This window comes from Miniopterus natalensis, chromosome 2 (assembly GCF_054644295.1).
Source record: "Miniopterus natalensis isolate mMinNat1 chromosome 2, mMinNat1.hap1, whole genome shotgun sequence".
Taxonomy (NCBI): domain Eukaryota; kingdom Metazoa; phylum Chordata; class Mammalia; order Chiroptera; family Miniopteridae; genus Miniopterus; species Miniopterus natalensis.
Genome location: NC_142082.1, coordinates 27,591,838 through 27,607,951, shown reverse-complemented (window position 1 = coordinate 27,607,951; position 16,114 = coordinate 27,591,838). Strand labels below are relative to the sequence as shown.

Sequence of the window (16,114 nt, the reverse complement as noted above, 5' to 3'; positions counted from 1 at the left end):
CCCTTCTGGGACTTGGTTAGACCATGACTATTGGTTCCTATTAATCTCCACTGTCTTTTTGCTCTGTGTCTGTAGCATGGAACTCAGGTGAGTGGGAAAAGGGAAGTGGGAATATACTCTTTGAGGTTTACGTATCTTTAAAAAATAAACTGAATATTCTCACAGGGCGAAGGCATTAAAGGCCCCACAGGGGACGCAGGCTACCCAGGAGCCCCCGGCACCAAGGGCATCCCAGGAGAAAGGGGTCCTCCAGGACTGGGCCTGCCAGGCCGCAAAGGGGAGCGTGGTTTCCCAGGAGATTCTGGATTACCTGGACCACCAGGTTTACCCGGACCTCCCGGCATACCAGGCCCTCCAGGACAAATAGGTATGAGGGATCCTTTCTTTTATCTTTCAAAATCACAAGACACTGTTTAGTGCTTCAACATATAGTGCTACTCTTTGGGGAAGTGTATAAATTCCCCAGTGGGGTCCAGTAACCATGCCATATCACATACAAATGATACCCAACCACAGGATTTTTTCAGAGCCACCAACAGCCTCTCTCTAGTGCTGAAGTCATGGGCTTTGGGAGTCCCTGCCCATCCCCCAGCCTTCCCACCACCAACACACACACTCATAGATAAGCTAATCATTTTCAGTTGTTCCAAATTTGCCTCACTCTGTCATCATGTCTTGCTCCCAGATTGTGATACAGGTGTGAAAAGGCCCATCGGAGGTGATGGACAGCAAGGCGTCCAGCCAGGTATTGTCATGAAGATCAGGCGGCTTTAGAACTCTTTAAAAGTTTTGGGTTATAAAACATGTGACTCGTCAACAACTGCTGTGAGCTCCTGCAGTGAGCATGGAGCTGCAGCAAGAAATGTACATATGTGCAAAACTGGGAGCTGGCACCCCATCCGATTTCACTGAGAATCAAAGGAAGGGCAAGTATAATAGCATATAGTGTGACCAAGTCTTCCCACCAATATAAAGCATCAATTTACAATGTTGGTAAGAACTCAACAGATATATTTTTACACCTAAAATATATGCATATATTCAGCTTTCTGTCTGTAAATGTGTAAAAAGCAACTGTGAATTATTTGCTTGTTATGCAGGGTGAAGAGCCAGTCCAGATAGGAGAGCAGAATTTGGTCTAGTGATAATGAATGCTAGAAGGAACGAGGGCTGAGAGACAGGGAGAGGATATGGAAACAACCCTGAGCCAAGGCATGGTGGTGGGAGAGAAGAGAGGAAGGGTATCCAGAGGTTGGCCTGGCGGGCATTGGAGAGGCAAAGCCTCTATAAAGAGTTAGAGAAGTAGCATCAGAATCTGTAGGTCTCCTGCATGAGGTTGAGGTTGAGGTGTGGGAATGGACCCAGCACTCAGAGCAAGGGTGTGGAGAATGGCAAACCCCAGAGTTTCCAGACAACTGGCAGTGACATAGATGTGAGAAAGCCCCTGGGTATGAGGCTCTGCGGGCTGGAGGCCAGGCCGCCCAAAGACAGTGGGTTCCTTTCTTTTTATGACCTGGGCCGGCCAGGTTGACCTCCTGGGTTCCCAGTGTGGCAGAGGAGTCCAAAGCCTCTGTCAAGGTAGGAGCCTAGCCAAATCCTAGGCATGCAGATGAAGGACATTCTGGAAGGATTGCTGTACCTGCAGAGGGGCTCTCTCGGGCAAAGGCCACACAACAAAATACCCCACCTGATGTCACTGCCTGCCACACCAACCAGAAGTGGCTGCCACTCAGGTTTCATGTTACATGGCTCAAAGCAGTTATTGCTGTGGCTGATTCTGAGAGTATTCAAAATCACAAAGGAGAAATCAAAGAATTGCTTTTGAAATCAGAAACAGCCTTCATCCTTTGGTGGGCATTTCCAGATAAAAAGGCAGTCACATTGGCTCACTGGGGAGGAACTAGGTTAGCTCAGCCATGCTGAGGTGTTGCCCTAAATGAGGGGTGGATCATTGCCAGCACAGTGCCAGTTCTTATTTAACTGGACTTACCTTATTTGCATTTTATATTAATATTCTAATTCCATTACACAGTAAAATTAAACTTTTATTTACATCAGATCAGGATTAATTAACTCATTAAATTTCTCTGATCATAAAATGGTAGCCGGTTTTCATGGCTGGTGCTCTTGACCTTGGCAATATCCCAAAGCTGTGAGACTCGCATTAAAGATTACTTCAGCTCATCTCTTTTTGTCTTTCTTCCCAGACTGTATTGGAGGGCCCAAGGGATTTCCAGGCCAGCCGGGACCCCCAGGACCCATAGGTAATGTGCTCTGGTAAACTAGAGATCACTTCCAGCCTTCCCGTTCGCATCTTCATTTTTCTTTCTCCTCTGTACATCTTTCCTCTGCCCCCTGCATTTCTTTCCGCCCTTGGATGTCACCGTGTTCTGCCATCTTGCCACTCTACTACCAACCAGTAGCTTCTAAAGGAAGCAGACTTTTACTCATCAGTAGAGGAAATGTGTGTGGTAATTGACACCTAGCTGAACCCCAGTGTAAAGGAGAAGATTCTTGTTACACAGGACTCAGCCTCGGCTGTAGCACAAACCTTGGTGGGCACCCAAAGAGTGGCAGAGACTGAAGTGCCTCTTTAAGACTGAGAGGGAAATCAGTCTGTGGATACATGGGAAAAACCTACGAGAGAAGATCATTTCTTTGGGGTTTTGATTGAGATGAAAGCAGAAATAAGCAGGGCTAGGAATTTGTGTCTGCAGTCTAGGAGGAACTGGGCTTTTGTCTGCTGGCACAAAGCAATCACTCCATCCAAAGAGCCCACGTGAAATAATTAAGGGTTCCCCATGACAGAGCCGTGTCTACAGCCATCCATGTGCCCACTCACGGCATGGCATTACAGAGATAACAGATGGGGCCCAGGCAACCACAGCTGCTCAGAGGTCTGTGTCAGTCAACCTAGGCCCGGCGAGTTCTCAGACCACAGCAATCAGCAGGAGTTCGTTCGGCCTTTTGACTCCTCGCCTCTTCTGGCTACGGTAGGGCAGGGAAGAGCGCCTCGAGCACACACTGGGGTCACTCGGCTAATTCAGTGTTGAGAACATGAGACATGCGGCCAGAAGCCTGCCATGGAGTCCAGCTCTAACACTAACTAGCAGTGAGGCTTTGGGTAACTCACTTATTGCTTCTGAAACTTAGCCTCCTCACCTGACAGGTGATCTAGGCTCTTCCTGCTTTGTAAACTGGGGTTTCTTGGCAGAAACAGACTTATGAATTGAACTCATCCAATACCCCGTCATTTCAGAATAACTTGAAAAATGTATCTTTTGCTTTATTATATCTGTCAAACTTTATATTCATGTAGGACTTCATCGGTACAAGGCCCTTTAATTCTGTTCATCAATTACATGTATATTTCTAGATTAACAAATATATTGGAATTCTGCACCAATATAGTTCTATACATCTGAGTTTGACCAGACCCCTGTTTCATTGTCAGAGTGATGAGAGAAGTCCAGTCTTGTGTGAGAGAGAGCACCCTTTGGCACTGACTAATACTGACTGCTCCTTCCTCCTCTGCCCCAGTCAAGGACAAGGGTCTGCTTAAAATCATGCCATTGCACTGGGGAGGTAATAGTCAAAGAGGATCGTGCTATCAGTGGGGAATTTTGGATAATCTATGCATTTATTTGGAGTGTGAGTAAGGGTGACTCTTGGGTTGCCACACCGTGTGTTTTCCCACAGCCAGCCTTGCTGACAAGACCTTCGGGAACTGGGGCCCCCCAGTGAGAGCTGGTGGGTGCACACACAGCACACCTTCTCCCTGGCCCAAGGGGACAAGTCTCTCTCAACCCCATTCTGCCCTCATGTAGAAAAAGACGGAAAACTCCAAGATGCTGGATTGTCCCCCTCTACATGATGGCAGAGCAGCAGCCCAACCTAATGGCCTGCGGGGACATTTCTAAAGGGAGAGTGTTGTGCTTGCGGGAGGAGAACTCGAGACCCGGAGAATGTAGAATTTGGGTGGAGATGCAGAGGGTGGAGGCTCTGGAGGCTGCAACCACCCTCCTCGCCATCCAGCGATTTTTATTGTGAGCTACAGAAAGGCAGGTGTGAGAGATAGTGATCAGTAGAAACTATGAAATGCGCATAAACAAATGGCTTTGTTTTATGCTAATGCTTCACATTTGTTCTTAAGGCCATAACCCTCCTGGGGGCAAGCTTCCCAGATCGATAAGGATCTGTTTTCAGTTCCTGTCAGAAATGTCTCCCTCATTTTCAAGGGGATTTCTGCGATTCTGGGGAAGCTTGCTACCCAACTCCTTCAGAGTTTGCTTGTTGTTTGCTGGCCTTTTCCTACAGGAGAGTAGCATGGAGAGGCTGGGATTCTTACTGTACCGGTGCAACTCTACACCCCCTGCCCACCTGCCTCACATGCTGCAGAGAGGAGGCTGCTGTTCTCACTACTTACAGAGAAATACGGTGATTCCTGAAGCACCTGGTTGAAGCACCAGGCTGCCAGCAGTAGGCAGGTGTGCTGGCTGTGCTACCTGAGAGCCTGAGACCAGGCAGGCACAGAGACACCTGGAAAAAATGTCTTAAGTTTGCTTCCCATATGAAAAGGTTCAGATCAAAGATGTCCAATAGATTAGGAGTTATTTCATTTAGCTGGTCTGAAGTTTTACTTCCTGTTTAGTCTAAGTCCTTCATTAGACGTAATGTAAGTCAACATTTTTCAAATCTGAGTATATTGGCTCTGGATGAAGGGTACAGGGCACTTTCTAGTTTCCCATACTTATTAAAAATGTTTAAGGTATTGTAAAAGTTTGCAGAATGCGATGGGGGAGGTGGAATGAATTGCCGTAAGGTGTACACTATTGAAGCTGGAGGGAACTCAGGCAGCCTTCTAGTGCCTTGCCACTCAAAAATATGGTCCTAGAGAAGTGTGGGTGTAATCAACCTTCCAGACATCAGTGCTTTTCCAAAAGCTCCAGGAGGGTCTAGAGTGAGTGGAGAGGGTGTCAGAGGGGCCATAGGCAGGAGGCAGAGAACCACTCGGGCCACTCAGGAAGCTGACCAAACCTCAGAGCCTAGCCTCAGGCCTGCACTCATGCAGCTCCTCTCAGCTCACCAGGGGGGAGGGTGCCCTGCAGATGCAGGTCTTTCCGGTTCTTTCTTGTGCCCCTGAGTGAACCTGGAGGCGTCAGGTTTCTGCAGCCCTGACTGCAGAATGAAATCGTCCCAGGCCTGGGAATCCTGATAAAGGATCTACTCAGCTCAAGCCAGTCTGCAGAGCTTTTAATCTTGTGTCTCTTGACATTGACCCTGGACCTGATGGAAACAGAAACAAATATGGGGAATTTTTCCCTAGAACCCCCTGTGTTTAGAAACATGTGCTTACTGTCAGTTTGCAAACCTTGCCTCTTGCAAGGACCTCTTATACAGATGGAGACTCTGTGGTCAGAGAGGACTGAAGTCCCACACATGAGACACAATCTGAGGCCTGGTCACCACATAGGGCTCAGAAGTCTGGGTCTGGGCGTCTGGGGCTCCGGATATCGTCCTGCCATGGCTGGTCAGTTTCACTTCCTGATCAGGGCGCCCATGGCTGAGAGCCCCTAGCTTGCGTCCTGTCTGACTCTTCTGGCTCACTTCTGCCATCGAATACTTTCTGAGGAGGGAAGTGTGGGTGGGTGTCACACAGCATCCGCTTTCTGAGGAAAAGCTGTGAATTGGGTGAAAAAGCATGGAAGTTCAGCTTCGAGACATTGGTGAGGCACTCCGGCCTTTTCATGAGAACTTTTGTAGAGCTCACCCACTGTGCAAACACTGCTCAGATATTTTACAGTAATCACCTCATTCATTTAATCCTCACAATACTGCATGAAGTAGGTATTATTTCCCCATTTTGCACATGAAGAAACTGAGGCCCAGAGAGGTTCAGCAACATGTTCACACACATAGAAGAGGTAGAATCAGGATTCACACCCAGGCGTTCTGAGCCCTTAATCAGCACACCGTGGAACCGTAATATTGAGCATTATTCTTATTACAGTTTGAGTGTTTACACATGACTTTTAAACACTGGCGGTCATTCTCTAAGCCCAGAGAGGCTGTTTTAATTCAGTCATTATCATCTTCTGCTGCAAGATTTCTGTTTGGTTTTTTTCTTATAGCTTCTATGTATTGTTTTCCCGATTTTGTTTATTGCCTATCTGTCTTCTCTTGTATGAAGGGAGCTTCTCTAGGACAATCGTTTTGAATTCTTTGTCAGGCACTTGTTAGACCCCCCAGTTCTCCAGGGTTGGTTACTAGAGCTTTGTTAGTTTTCCTTGTTGGTGTCATGGTTGCCTGTTCCTAATCCCTGTGTCCTGGTGTTGGTGCGTATGCATTTGAAGTGGTCGCCTCTTCCCATCTTTCCAGCTTCAGCAGAGAGAGCTGGCCACCAGTCGGTCCCTCCTGGGATTCTGGGCAAGCCAGCTGGTGGCCTTCACCGATGGATGGGGCCTGCTGTCTGGGTCTGTGGGATTGTGACTGGGTGTGGCTGGCTGTCAGAGGTTCCGTTTTAGGGTTGTCATCCCCCGGCTTCAACATTTTCCAGTTTCATAAGAGATGACATGAAGTCAGGTGCCAAACTTGATCACCTCCTGTTCACCTACTGTTAGGGTTTCCTCATGGGGCTCTGATATGATGTTGTGATTTCTTTGGGCTGTTTAGGTGTCAAAGGCCTCAGAGGGATGCCAGGATTCTCAGGAGCTGATGGACCACCAGGACTCAAGGGTTTCCCAGGAGATCCAGGTCGTGAAGGGTTCCCAGGACCCCCAGGTAAGTCAGGCTGGACCCCCTCTCGGGCTCTCAGGTTAGGACGTGACTGAGCGTATGATCAGAGTGCCCAGCTCCGTTGTCTTTCAACATTTAGAAACTGGGTCGACAAGTGCTTGACAACAACTTTTCTTCTTGTCCTTAGGGATTAAAATCCTTGAATGTTTTTATCACCAGTGTACTAGAGTTTTGCAGAATATAATACAGATATAGCAGGAAAAAGGACAAGTGTGCGTAAAGATTTTCCTCGGGTTGACAGTAAACATTCTAAGGGCAACCTAGTGTTACCCTCTTCTGTGATTATCATTAAAGCACAACAGCCCTCTCATCATGGGTTCCCAACTGGCTGCTCACCCACCAGATAAAGAACATGTACATTTTTGCTTTTCATGGCGTTATGTGCTCAACTCTTCCGTTTGCAGCTTGTCCGAGTCAGCAGTTTGAACATTCCATCTACATGTGACACAAGCAAAGAATTCTCTATGTCATTTAGTGGCTCAAAGAGCTTCAGCCACTTACTCACCTGTATATGGAGGGAAATGGATGTGTTTCTGGTAATGGACTATGGTGTGAAGTAGGGAGTACCTGCTTGGGTGTCAGCGTGCTCTGTATGATTCAGTGTCCCCAAACCCAGGTGTCCTGCCGGAGCCCGCCGGCAGAGTCAAACGGTCCTGAGGAAGGGGTGAGGATGAAGAAAAGACAGACACAAAAAAGATGGGATCGGGAGGGCTGCAGCTCATTCCTGTTGCCAGCTGCCAGCCCCGAGTTTATTTTCTCGGCTCAATATATACAGGCACTGTTGATTGTGCTGAATAGCACCCCGCCCCACATTTCTTCCCTTAGCCCCATACTAAGTAATTCCTCCAAGGTCCTACGAATGCCTTTTCAGAGTAAACACCCTGCCTCCTGCAGGAGCTCAGGCCTTGGAAAGTATCCTTATCTCGGCTTCTAATGGGAACTTTTGGGGAGGATTGAGTCCTTGGCTTGGTATGTGGCTTAACTATCCTTTAACCCTTCAGGCCGGGGCCAGCTTCCTAATTAGCCTTTCTAGAATTTAGTATTGCTTTGGTGCCTCAAGGACTGGGTCAGGGAGCAGGAGAGCACCTCTGCAGCTCACCCAGGCAGCTCCTCTGTGCCTAGGGCCACAGCAGCTCACCCACATCTCCCTGGGAGCAGGGGAGCACATCCCCAGCTCACCTAGGCACTGTGCCTGGGGCCACAGCAGCTCACCCACATCTCCCCGGGAGCAGGGGAGCACATCCCCAGCTCACCCAGGCAGCTCCTCTGTGCCTGGGGCCACAGCAGCTCACCCACATCTCCCTGGGAGCAGGGGAGCACATCCCCAGCTCACCTAGGCACTGTGCCTGGGGCCACAGCAGCTCATCCACATCTCCCTGGGAGCAGGGGAGCACATCAGCAGCTCACCCAGGCAGCTCCTCTGTGCCTGGGGCCACAGCAGCTCACCCACATCTCCCAGGGAGCAGGGAGCACATCAGCAGCTCACCCAGGCAGCTCCTCTGTGCCTGGGGCCACAGCAGCTCACCCACATCTCCCAGGGAGCAGGGGAGCACTTCTGCAGCTCACACAGGCAGCTCCTCCGTGCCTAGGGCCACAACGGCTCCCCACATCTCCCCCCTATTTATTACTTTGAGACACCGTTATCTATTGCCTGCAGGCGTAGCATGTGGAGATCACGGCGAATTTCTTTAATTCCTTTTATACCCCTTTTTAGGAAGAGGGGTAAACATAACATTATTGTAAGGATAAAGAAAGCCAAGCAAGCCAATCCTATAGCTAAATGTGTAACACTTCCCATGGATGGCACTATGCTAAGGATTTTGTTAATGATGTTCTCTGCTGTTCTCCCTAAGTCTTCATCTAGCTGTGGAGCATTGCGAATATCTAAGATCTCCTTGTGTAAACTCTCGATATCTAAGGACACATTGCTGTCATGCCAAACCCCTAGGAGATGGCTTTGGATTTTTTCCCAGGGGTGCTCCGATTTGTTATATTCCTTCTGTGTGACACAGATCCATTTATATCTAGCATGGCAGGTAAAGGAAGTTCTCCTTTTTAATGCCTGCACCTCATCCCCTAGATAATTAACTACATCAAATAAGGCATTAATTCTGTCATTTAACTTGATATCAATGGCCTCCTGAGTTCCTAAGGCCGTGCTCACGTTTTTAGACAGTTGGTTGACTGCGTGGGCCGTCTGTATTTCTTTTGTGAGGGCCACAGCAGCGGTGGCAGCCGTGGCAATGAGGGAGGCTAGGGCGGCGATGCCCGCTGTCAGGAGACCGATGAATCGGTGCTTCTGTGGTGCTAAAGCACGCTCTACCTCTCCCCACAGTTGGAGCCCCTCATCACGACACCACGGCCCTGACACATTGACAGGCAACATCATAAAGGCGGGTTGTTGCACCACTAAGACCTGAGTACCCGAGGCCACTCCCATTACACAGTTTGCACGAGTACAGCTGTTACAGGTCACATTATAGCCCCAATCACTTTTGGTAGTTTTTACAGTCCCGACAACAAGCCCCCAAGGGTGTGGCACGCAGGCCTGAGCCCGTTGATACCGCTCAGCTGAGAGTCCGCCAACCTGGATGTGGCCTCGTTCGTCATTTGTTATGGACATATTAGGTCCCATGGCTGCAGCCAACCTCCACAGCTGTGTTTGTGGCCTTCCCCCGGGGACTGTCCAAAGGCCCTCAACAGTCCACCGATGAGTGGATCCAAGCTCAGATAAGGTTGGCCTTGTAGGGGCTCCAGTCCTGCAAGGTCTCATTGACCCCGGGTATGTTCCACACCGTGGCCTTGTCCTTCCTGCAGGTAGCCCATACAGGCCCCCGGTACGGTTCCTAGTGTCCGGCTCACACAGAGGGACATCAGGGGCTTCCCCAATGTCCTGTTTCGGAGCCCCACTGTTTTGTAGTCCCATGAGGGTTACTCTCCACCGGGTGTAATTTCCTGCTTTTATTCTGTAGGTGGAGTTATTAATAGTCACATCAAGGTACCACTGAGGCGTCCATGTCTGGTGTGTGGTTGTGTCAAGGGTGACACACCCTGTGGCCTCAGTGATGGCAGAGAGACAAATGGGCAGCTCTCCAGTAATCCCTGGAGACGGAAGGCAGCTATGTGGCCACTGCTGAGCCCCCCAAGCCCCCATGTGTAGTTGGTATAAACAGGAACGGGCCTAAGGCCCCATTCCGCAGCGTGGAGCACTGGGGGATCAGGCACATAAGCCCAATATACTTTGGCCCGTGCCGCAGGAGCTTGGCTCATCAAGAGCGCTAACATGGCCAAGAAGATGGTTGTGGCAGGAGGCGTCCCTCCTTGCCCATGAACCATGTCCTCAGCCTCCTTCATCTTTGTCTCCATCTGACTCCGGATCAGACGCCGCCTTGTTCTGATTCGGCGAGTGCGGGGCCGGTCCTCGAGACTCATCTGCTGCATTCCCTCTGTCAGTCACCTGGTTCTCCGCAAACCGCACCAGCCTCTCTGGGAGCCACCGGGCCGCCTCGGCATCCTGTGGGAAAACACAAACATGCCCTCGCCCCCAAATGAGTACTGGATCAGGACCCTGCCACTGCCCCGGGAGCGGATCTTCCCACCTCACGAGGGCATAGGTAGACCGAGACTTGGCTTGCCAAAAGCGCTGTCACCTTAGATTACATGTTGTTGAATTAAACTATTGGCATTAATATATGTATATATCAAATGACAATCCTTTTTAAAAAAAACACATCCATAATTTGCTTTCTATAGATAAAGCTATCAGTCTTGGCTCTACAACAGCAGACCTTGGTGTGAGTGCAGCCCAGAACTCAGCATCTTACATGCACCCTACTCTTCGACAAAGCTTTGCACGTTAAGCAGTCTCCTTTCCAGGGAAAGTCAACTCAGAAGTAGGAAATAAATCAATCACAATAAACAAGGGGTCATTACTGGGGAGGAGAGGTGAAAAAGTCCATTTTTCATCTAGCTGTTCAGCCCTTGCTTACCTGGGTGAGCCAGCTGCCTAGAAACTGGTATGATTAAGATTTGCACATGCTGTTCTATGACAACGTCCTTGATTGTCACAAGCTATGCCGTATATTTCCAGTCGCCCTCTCCTCTTTACCACTTTACTGCTCTAAAAAGACAGTTTTACTCTGATGTTCCCTGCGGTGTTTTCTTAGGATGCCTCCTTGCAGACAGCTATGCAATTTTTTTATCCATTCTTGTAGCCCTTGCATTTGCTGCTCTAAAAGTCCTAGCCACCCTCCAGACCCTTCCTCCTTGGGCTTTTCCTCCATTACCATGAGCCATTCATCCTCCTCACTGTATCGAGCCACGGCGTCCTCTAAGTCTGCCTTGTCCTGTGGACGGAGCTCATCGCCATCCTCACTACCCCCACCAACCTGTGCTAAAGCCTCTAAGGCCGGGGGACAAGGATTCTCAGGCAGAGGCTTCTCTCTATCCTTTGGAGCCGCAGCCCCAGGACCTCCGTACTCTGTGGCTCCCCCCCACCGCTTGCTTTCTGGGTCAAGATCTAGACAGTCCCTAATCAGGGTCCAGAGGGAAAGTGTTTCTACCGGCACCTCCGAGGGCCCATGGAGCGAATAATGCGTCTGCAGCTGTTTTCCAACCCACTGCCACGTTTCCCTGTTAACTGTGCCCTCTTTAGGGAACCAGGGGCAGATCTCCTCTACAAAGCTTAGAAACTTAAATATTTGTGCACTAGTGACCTTATCTCCCCTGGCTTTAAGCATACTTTTCAGCACTTAGACAAACAATTCTATACTACTTTCCTGTCCCATGATTTTTTACTCCCGACTGTAAATCAACTGCAATTCGTTCGCGCACCAACCTCTTACTTTTGTTCTCGGACGCTTCCCTTCCGCGACATCCTTCACCGGATCCTTACTCTCAGGTCCCTGTTCGGGCGCCACTTGCCGGAGCCCGCCGGCAGAGTCGAACGGTCCTGAGGAAGGGGTGAGGATGAAGAAAAGACACACAAAAAAGATGGGATCGGGAGGGCTGCAGCTCATTCCTGTTGCCAGCTGCCAGCCCCGAGTTTATTTTTTCAGCTTAATAAATACAGACACTGTTGATTGTGCTGAATAGCACCCCGCCCCACATTTCTTCCCTTAGCCCCATACTAAGTAATTCCTCCAAGGTCCTACGAATGCCTTTTCAGAGTAAACACCCTGCCTCCTGCAGGAGCTCAGGCCTTGGAAAGTATCCTTATCTCGGCTTCTAATGGGAACTTTTGGGGAGGATTGAGTCCTTGGCTTGGTATGTGGCTTAACTATCCTTTAACCCTTCAGGCCGGGGCCAGCTTCCTAATTAGCCTTTCTAGAATTTAGTATTGCTTTGGTGCCTCAAGGACTGGGTCAGGGAGCAGGAGAGCACCTCTGCAGCTCACCCAGGCAGCTCCTCTGTGCCTGGGGCCACAGCAGCTCACCCACATCTCCCTGGGAGCAGGGGAGCACATCCCCAGCTCACCTAGGCACTGTGCCTGGGGCCACAGCAGCTCACCCACATCTCCCCGGGAGCAGGGGAGCACATCCCCAGCTCACCCAGGCAGCTCCTCTGTGCCTGGGGCCACAGCAGCTCACCCACATCTCCCTGGGAGCAGGGGAGCACATCCCCAGCTCACCTAGGCACTGTGCCTGGGGCCACAGCAGCTCACCCACATCTCCCTGGGAGCAGGGGAGCACATCAGCAGCTCACCCAGGCAGCTCCTCTGTGCCTGGGGCCACAGCAGCTCACCCACATCTCCCAGGGAGCAGGGAGCACATCAGCAGCTCACCCAGGCAGCTCCTCTGTGCCTGGGGCCACAGCAGCTCACCCACATCTCCCAGGGAGCAGGGAGCACATCAGCAGCTCACCCAGGCAGCTCCTCTGTGCCTGGGGCCACAGCAGCTCACCCACATCTCCCAGGGAGCAGGGGAGCACTTCTGCAGCTCACACAGGCAGCTCCTCCGTGCCTAGGGCCACAACGGCTCCCCACATCTCCCCCCTATTTATTACTTTGAGACACCGTTATCTATTGCCTGCAGGCGTAGCATGTGGAGATCACGGCGAATTTCTTTAATTCCTTTTATACCCCTTTTTAGGAAGAGGGGTAAACATAACATTATTGTAAGGATAAAGAAAGCCAAGCAAGCCAATCCTATAGCTAAATGTGTAACACTTCCCATGGATGGCACTATGCTAAGGATTTTGTTAATGATGTTCTCTGCTGTTCTCCCTAAGTCTTCATCTAGCTGTGGAGCATTGCGAATATCTAAGATCTCCTTGTGTAAACTCTCGATATCTGAGGACACATTGCTGTCATGCCAAACCCCTAGGAGATGGCTTTGGATTTTTTCCCAGGGGTGCTCCGATTTGTTATATTCCTTCTGTGTGACACAGATCCATTTATATCTAGCATGGCAGGTAAAGGAAGTTCTCCTTTTTAATGCCTGCACCTCATCCCCTAGATAATTAACTACATCAAATAAGGCATTAATTCTGTCATTTAACTTGATATCAATGGCCTCCTGAGTTCCTAAGGCCGTGCTCACGTTTTTAGACAGTTGGTTGACTGCGTGGGCCGTCTGTATTTCTTTTGTGAGGGCCACAGCAGCGGTGGCAGCCGTGGCAATGAGGGAGGCTAGGGCGGCGATGCCCGCTGTCAGGAGACCGATGAATCGGTGCTTCTGTGGTGCTAAAGCACGCTCTACCTCTCCCCACAGTTGGAGCCCCTCATCACGACACCACGGCCCTGACACATTGACAGGCAACATCATAAAGGCGGGTTGTTGCACCACTAAGACCTGAGTACCCGAGGCCACTCCCATTACACAGTTTGCACGAGTACAGCTGTTACAGGTCACATTATAGCCCCAATCACTTTTGGTAGTTTTTACAGTCCCGACAACAAGCCCCCAAGGGTGTGGCACGCAGGCCTGAGCCCGTTGATACCGCTCAGCTGAGAGTCCGCCAACCTGGATGTGGCCTCGTTCGTCATTTGTTATGGACATATTAGGTCCCATGGCTGCAGCCAACCTCCACAGCTGTGTTTGTGGCCTTCCCCCGGGGACTGTCCAAAGGCCCTCAACAGTCCACCGATGAGTGGATCCAAGCTCAGATAAGGTTGGCCTTGTAGGGGCTCCAGTCCTGCAAGGTCTCATTGACCCCGGGTATGTTCCACACCGTGGCCTTGTCCTTCCTGCAGGTAGCCCATACAGGCCCCCGGTACGGTTCCTAGTGTCCGGCTCACACAGAGGGACATCAGGGGCTTCCCCAATGTCCTGTTTCGGAGCCCCACTGTTTTGTAGTCCCATGAGGGTTACTCTCCACCGGGTGTAATTTCCTGCTTTTATTCTGTAGGTGGAGTTATTAATAGTCACATCAAGGTACCACTGAGGCGTCCATGTCTGGTGTGTGGTTGTGTCAAGGGTGACACACCCTGTGGCCTCAGTGATGGCAGAGAGACAAATGGGCAGCTCTCCAGTAATCCCTGGAGACGGAAGGCAGCTATGTGGCCACTGCTGAGCCCCCCAAGCCCCCATGTGTAGTTGGTATAAACAGGAACGGGCCTAAGGCCCCATTCCGCAGCGTGGAGCACTGGGGGATCAGGCACATAAGCCCAATATACTTTGGCCCGTGCCGCAGGAGCTTGGCTCATCAAGAGCGCTAACATGGCCAAGAAGATGGTTGTGGCAGGAGGCGTCCCTCCTTGCCCATGAACCATGTCCTCAGCCTCCTTCATCTTTGTCTCCATCTGACTCCGGATCAGACGCCGCCTTGTTCTGATTCGGCGAGTGCGGGGCCGGTCCTCGAGACTCATCTGCTGCATTCCCTCTGTCAGTCACCTGGTTCTCCGCAAACCGCACCAGCCTCTCTGGGAGCCACCGGGCCGCCTCGGCATCCTGTGGGAAAACACAAACATGCCCTCGCCCCCAAATGAGTACTGGATCAGGACCCTGCCACTGCCCCGGGAGCGGATCTTCCCACCTCACGAGGGCATAGGTAGACCGAGACTTGGCTTGCCAAAAGCGCTGTCACCTTAGATTACATGTTGTTGAATTAAACTATTGGCATTAATATATGTATATATCAAATGACAATCCTTTTTAAAAAAAACACATCCATAATTTGCTTTCTATAGATAAAGCTATCAGTCTTGGCTCTACAACAGCAGACCTTGGTGTGAGTGCAGCCCAGAACTCAGCATCTTACATGCACCCTACTCTTCGACAAAGCTTTGCACGTTAAGCAGTCTCCTTTCCAGGGAAAGTCAACTCAGAAGTAGGAAATAAATCAATCACAATAAACAAGGGGTCATTACTGGGGAGGAGAGGTGAAAAAGTCCATTTTTCATCTAGCTGTTCAGCCCTTGCTTACCTGGGTGAGCCAGCTGCCTAGAAACTGGTATGATTAAGATTTGCACATGCTGTTCTATGACAACGTCCTTGATTGTCACAAGCTATGCCGTATATTTCCAGTCGCCCTCTCCTCTTTACCACTTTACTGCTCTAAAAAGACAGTTTTACTCTGATGTTCCCTGCGGTGTTTTCTTAGGATGCCTCCTTGCAGACAGCTATGCAATTTTTTTATCCATTCTTGTAGCCCTTGCATTTGCTGCTCTAAAAGTCCTAGCCACCCTCCAGACCCTTCCTCCTTGGGCTTTTCCTCCATTACCATGAGCCATTCATCCTCCTCACTGTATCGAGCCACGGCGTCCTCTAAGTCTGCCTTGTCCTGTGGACGGAGCTCATCGCCATCCTCACTACCCCCACCAACCTGTGCTAAAGCCTCTAAGGCCGGGGGACAAGGATTCTCAGGCAGAGGCTTCTCTCTATCCTTTGGAGCCGCAGCCCCAGGACCTCCGTACTCTGTGGCTCCCCCCCACCGCTTGCTTTCTGGGTCAAGATCTAGACAGTCCCTAATCAGGGTCCAGAGGGAAAGTGTTTCTACCGGCACCTCCGAGGGCCCATGGAGCGAATAATGCGTCTGCAGCTGTTTTCCAACCCACTGCCACGTTTCCCTGTTAACTGTGCCCTCTTTAGGGAACCAGGGGCAGATCTCCTCTACAAAGCTTAGAAACTTAAATATTTGTGCACTAGTGACCTTATCTCCCCTGGCTTTAAGCATACTTTTCAGCACTTAGACAAACAATTCTATACTACTTTCCTGTCCCATGATTTTTTACTCCCGACTGTAAATCAACTGCAATTCGTTCGCGCACCAACCTCTTACTTTTGTTCTCGGACGCGTCCCTTCCGCGACATCCTTCACCGGATCCTTACTCTCAGGTCCCTGTTCGGGCGCCACTTGCCGGAGCCCGCCGGCAGAGTCG

The 16,114-nt window shown here is 50.4% G+C and overlaps 1 protein-coding gene across 1 annotated transcript in view; it reads left to right on the top strand.

The window, feature by feature from the left end:
* COL4A2 (collagen type IV alpha 2 chain) overlaps positions 1–16,114 on the top strand; it is a 191,826-nt gene that overhangs the window by 137,554 nt on the left and 38,158 nt on the right. The window contains exons 25-28 of the mRNA XM_087814230.1: positions 166–367; positions 686–745; positions 2,208–2,264; positions 6,673–6,780. Of these exons, the coding sequence (XP_087670356.1) occupies positions 166–367; positions 686–745; positions 2,208–2,264; positions 6,673–6,780 (427 nt within the window). The remainder of the gene's footprint in view (positions 1–165; positions 368–685; positions 746–2,207; positions 2,265–6,672; positions 6,781–16,114) is intronic.